Below are 5,584 nucleotides of genomic sequence, written 5' to 3'. Positions count from 1 at the left end.
GCTACAAGGCAGTAGCAAAGGCACAGACAGCAAAATAAAAGCAAGTTTGATTTTGCTCTGCTGCCTTGTAGCACTAGCTGGCTGCAGAATTGTTTAGTTGTGTACTGGTAAACAATTAACAAACAAGAATATTGTTTTTTGAATTTTGACAAAGAGAAGTGCAACTGTACTGTAATCCCATTGCACATATTATTACCTGAATATAAAACCTTTTAACAGTTCAAGTAACTTGTTAACCTTAACCGTACACAACAAAACAATTCTGCAGCCAGCTAGTGCTACAGGCAGCAAAGGCACAGACAGCATAACTACTAAAGTAATTAACCAATACTAGAGGGGTAATGCTTATTTCTATAATAAGAATCAGTTACTAACTGACTCACTGGACGTGGACTGTTCACAATTTTTCACATCTTCACAGTTTATTGTTTCAAATTTCAACAATTCTAATTCTCAGATACATTCAAAGAAAAAGTGCAGAGGCTACAAATACAATGCTAGCAGCTGTACTGTATGGAACTATATAACAATCACCACTTTTTATAACTCCTCTCTCTGTCTCAGCAAGCATTGACAATAGAGGTAAATATGTATCACACTAAGAACACCCCACTAACTTACAATGAGATGCATATTGTTGCTATAGGAAGTGCTGTTAATACAGCAGATAATACTATTTATTCAGTGCTAAATTTGACAGCAAGTGAACAGCACCTATAGCTTATCTATCTACTAGGGGCTGGAGTGGATTTACATTTCTGGCACCACATTGTAGACAGGTGCAAGGTAGGGAACCCTTACGCTGAGGTCCTGCTGCCAACTCCCCTAGGGGCAGAACCTGGGCCTGCCTGACGTAAAAAAATGATATGTGCCTACTCTGCCTAATTATAAATCTGTCTGAGACGTTTGTATAGGTTTAGGAAGTGCTGTCAGGAGTGAGTGAATACTATTCACTGCTAGATTCATTGACATGACATGATTCATCCATAGCAACAATATGCATCTAATTGAAAGTTACTGTAACTAAACTTACTGGTCTATTTTTCTTTTTCTTTAGTGTGATATATTTACCTCTATTATCAATGCTAAGAGAGAGAGAGAGAGAGAGAGAGAGAGAGAGGAGTTTATTGGTGGTGGTTGTTATTATAGTTCCACAGAAATTCTAATCCACACACACACTCACTTATGGTATTGTAGCACTAGCCTTATGCATTTTTTCTATGACTGTCACTGTATTTGACAATTAGAACTGTTGAATTATTGATTCTTCCTATAGCAATAAGCAGTGAGTGAAACACAACCCAAACCCACAAGTATAGGTATGCTAAAAATGCTTAACATGTTATAAGTAACTGGAGAATAAAAACATTTCTATTTGTTTCGATTCATTTTAAGGAAAGCACTTCGTGCCAATATGACCCTTGCTCTATTCCGCCGGCCTCGAGAGAGGTCACCTGTGACACTGAATATTCTCTCTGCAAAGGCTTGAGAAGCTGGCATAGCCAACAGGTCTAATGCAAAAGGTTTTAACTGGTGATAAAAAGTATCATTCTTTGACAGCCAAAAATCTGTTCCAGTGTCGTCATCAGTGATGGGTTGTTGCAAAAGCTCTTCCTCCCTATATTTTCTGATCTGCTGCTCTATGTTGTTTGGGGAGGTCCTCTGCCTGGGTCTTCTGCGGCATTTTGAGAGAAACCGAAAGACTCTGTGCTTTGATGTGGATGGTGGGGCTTCTTCCTTTGATTTCTCAATATTCTCCTCTTCTGCAACTGCAAGTGCATCATCTTCTTCAGACAGATCCTCATCTTGTGTGTGGGGCAATGCTGATTTTCTTATCACATACTCCTCTGCCTGTTTAAGAAGTTCCTGAATATTTTCATCAGCCACATCAACAAGGGTTTCACAGACAGTAGGGTTGACAAAACAAGCAGCAGCTGCAAGTGGGGAGAACCTTTCATCTGTTGTATCTAAGAATGAAGCAAAACGCTGGTTTACATTCCCTTTCATTTTTTGTGCAATTGTGGCAAGGTCTTGGTAGCTAGTGTTCTGTTTAAAGTCATCAAGGTGACTGAGCAGATCAAAGAGGGCAGGGACAACCAGGGACATGGACATGGTGTCACTCTGGAGGGTTTTAGTATGTTCTGCAAATGGCAGCAGTAGATCATGCAATGATGTGAGCTTTTGCCATTCACTAGGGAGAAAGCTGTCCCATCCCATGTTGTTTGCGATTTGGCAGACCGAGTCTTTCACTTTGATGAGTCGTGCGATCATGTTGAATGTACTTGACCAGCGTGTGGGGCAGTCATTTAAAACAATAAGGCCACACTGCTCCAATATCTTCTGTGTTGCAACGGAAGACTTGCGGAAGAGTTTCACTACTGACCTTGCTTTATCAAGGATTCTCTTAACACTTGCCTCCTTCTGCACCATGTGGACCACAAGTTGTAAGGTATGCACCACACACGGTGTCCGGTCCATGTCGATCTGTTGGTACCTAAGAGGACAGAGCACAGTCAAATAAGCATAAAGTATAAAAAAGTTTTCCATTCAAGTTTTTAAACCCTCAATATCTTAATTATGGATGGGAATACTTTACACAAGATTACAATACAAAGTGTAAATGGAAAAATAACAACAAAAGATACAGCCCGCCCCCAACATCAATCTCATATCCATGTTAAAATTGACTGTCATCATGAAAAAGATTGAAAAAATAATAAAAATGGCTCACCGCAAATCATCAATTTCAGACTCAGACGACTCAGAGTCACTTTCCGTTATGGGGGAGTCTTCCTCACTAAAGCTGGGTGGTTCTTCTGCTGCTGCTGTGGTGTGTTTAAATGCTGCCACCATATTACTCCCATTGTCTGTTATCACTGTAAGGATCTTCTTCTTTGGTATGTCCCACTCTTGCAAGCATTTGTCCACACATGATTTGATTGACTGTGCAGTGTGTGGGTGTGCTACTTGTTCAAGGGCCAACAATATGTGATCAGCTTTATTTTGGTCAACACAAAAGTAGCACGCACTTATACCAAGGAATGAAGCTGTTAGTCCTTTTTTTGTCCACAAATCAGTGCAAATAGATACTCTCCGGGCAGCAGCCAGTCTCTTTTTGAATTTTTGTTTTTCATCTTCATAATGTTTGTCAATCAGATTATTTATTTTAGTTTTCTTTGGAACACTCAGTCTCCTATCTACGGTCGCCATCATGTTAACAAAGTCCTCATCTTCAATCGTTCTGACTGGTAATCCAGTGCGCCCAATCCATTTTGCTATGGCATCCTCCCTGGCCTGTTGTTCCTTAGAGTCAATTTTGTATTTTGAAGCACTTACAAGAGCTGTGTAAATATTTTGCTGTGGTGCACTGGCTTGACTTGGCCCATCATTGGATGTTTTCTGTATCTGTGGGGGTGAATAAGGTGGGGGGAAAAAAATCTAATAATTCTGATTTTTCTTTCTCTCACGGTCACCCATCCACAGCACCAAGTTCAATTGTCTCTTTCTATATATATATATACTACATTTATGTCCCTTGCTTCCTGAGTCCCAGTTCCACCATATGTCACTCTCAAAAGGGTTAGTTATCTCATCAATCAATACAGGACAGCAGTGGTTTCTTTAGGCTTGTATTGGGACATAAAACAAGTGGGATAGGATAGAGACAAAATATAATTAATAATATGTATTTTAATTACTTTACCTGCAATTTTATACTGCCGTGCCAGTAGTCGACATTAACCCTTTCTTTTTAGTTTCTGAATTGTAAAGCTCTAACTCCCCCCACATCCCACACATTTCCTTCTATATATATTGTGTGTTTTTGTTGTTGGTGGAATTCCAAAATGCATAGGGATTATCCATAATATCTACTGGAGCATGCCTAGAGAACTAGAAGCTGTGTGTGAACTCAGTTAAAATACAATGCCTGTGACTGTAAAACACTGTGGGGGTGGAGTTGGCTGCTCCAGGCCAGGGGGCAGCTTAGCTATAATGTAATTCATTTTGCTTAGTTTTGATAATTATTAAAAAAAATTAGCCCGTTTAGCTTAGGATAATGGATATGCAGTTGAACAGATCTATTCTGAACCTGGACCAAACCAACCTGTTTTATGTCCCTTTAAGTTTAGTGAAAAGAAAACACCAGTTTGGCCTACCTGACTAAATAACTTTATCTTAAACAACCATTTAAGTGTGACTGTGCAGTGCATAGTACCTTTGTATGAATTTCGGGATGACTCATCTGCAAATGACGCTTCAAGTTTGTTGTATTTTTACCAGTGATTGCCACTCCACATGGTTTGCAAAGGGTCTTGTTCTCCTTAGCATCAAATGTAAAATGCATCCATAGATCTTCTCTTCTCTTTCTCCCAGACACTAACATTTCTGTGACTAGTGTCATCTGTATCTGTACAGTTTGTGCAGCAGTGTATGCTACCTGTTGGTGACTGGTGTTACCCAAAAAGAAAGATATTACTAGTACTAGACAAAATGGTAATAATACAGAAAAATGCTGTAATTGTTAAAGCAAGGGTCAGTCAGTCAGCTCAGCAGCAACCCCTCAGCCCCCACTCTGCTACTATTTCATTTTCAGGCCCATCAGATCAGATCAGATCAGTGCCCCTTCCTTATAAGTCACCTGCGCCACCCACCCAGGCCACCATTGAGCTGAGCCTGCCATGCCGATGCCAGATCCTCCTATAATATATATCCTTCCTAAATAAATACATGGACTTTGCAGTGACAGACTGTGAGATACACACTACACAGACAGGAAGCCTGACACCTAAGAGTAGGGTAGGAGGATGCATTGCATGGCGACATAACCATGTGGCACTGGCAACGTGAACCGAACCGAGATCTTATACTAAAAATTCAGTAGACAAACACACAAGTCACTCACCACGTCACATTCAATTTCCACTCTCCAGACATGGAGGAATTCCAATTCCAACTCTTCCTCTTCTCTTCTGTGGTTTGCACTCAGTTGCACTGCAGGGCGTTGTTCCAGAAGTCCCGACTCCCTTAGGCAAACAGAGGGATCCTGCAGCTGCGCCTGCGTCTCTCACTCTCTCTCCCAGACTCCCATGCGTGGCTGCGTGCATCTCACTCTAACAGACAGCGGTGGGTGGAGCTCAGAGGAAACTAAAAAGCGGAGGTTCAGGTGACGTCCCTCCCTCAGACCCTCACATTTTCGTTTCGGTTTCGTCCAATGACGAAAATTGGAATTGATTTTCGTCATATTTTTCGTCAATTGACTTAATGATAACTTAATTTTCGTTAACTTTTCGTCACTAAAAACGGCCGCTGACGAAAACATTTGACGAAAATATTTTCGTCAACGAAATTAACACTGGTACCAGCTAATACCTCAAATCTCCTGATTCAATCTGGGTGATGGACTCAATGGTCCGATAATGCGTTATTATCTTAAAAACAATAATCAAATAACACAAGCTATATAAATTACCACAAGCTATATAGTTATGACAAGCTATAAAAATATATGGACGACATAAAAACAGAGAGTGTGTATAGTTTGGCCAAAACTAGTCCACAAACTCCTAAAGGTGTGTTTCCACAA

General features: G+C 40.4%; 1 protein-coding gene across 1 annotated transcript; it reads right to left on the bottom strand.

Moving 5' to 3' along the window:
- Nucleotides 1-215: 215 nt before the first annotated feature.
- On the bottom strand, nt 216-5,342 carry LOC128651698 (E3 SUMO-protein ligase ZBED1-like). The gene is made up of 4 exons (XM_053704684.1): nt 4,904-5,342; nt 4,217-4,448; nt 2,732-3,405; nt 216-2,494 (listed from the first exon to the last, which is right to left on the bottom strand). Exons 1-4 carry the CDS (start codon nt 4,933-4,935, stop codon nt 1,372-1,374), a joined length of 2,061 nt encoding a protein of 686 aa, XP_053560659.1. The 5' UTR covers nt 4,936-5,342; the 3' UTR covers nt 216-1,371.
- Between the last annotated feature and the right edge of the window lie 242 nt (nt 5,343-5,584).

This window comes from Bombina bombina, chromosome 3, assembly GCF_027579735.1.
Source record: "Bombina bombina isolate aBomBom1 chromosome 3, aBomBom1.pri, whole genome shotgun sequence".
In the NCBI taxonomy this organism is placed as follows: Eukaryota; Metazoa; Chordata; class Amphibia; order Anura; family Bombinatoridae; genus Bombina; species Bombina bombina.
This window is presented reverse-complemented; position numbering and strand designations above follow the sequence as displayed.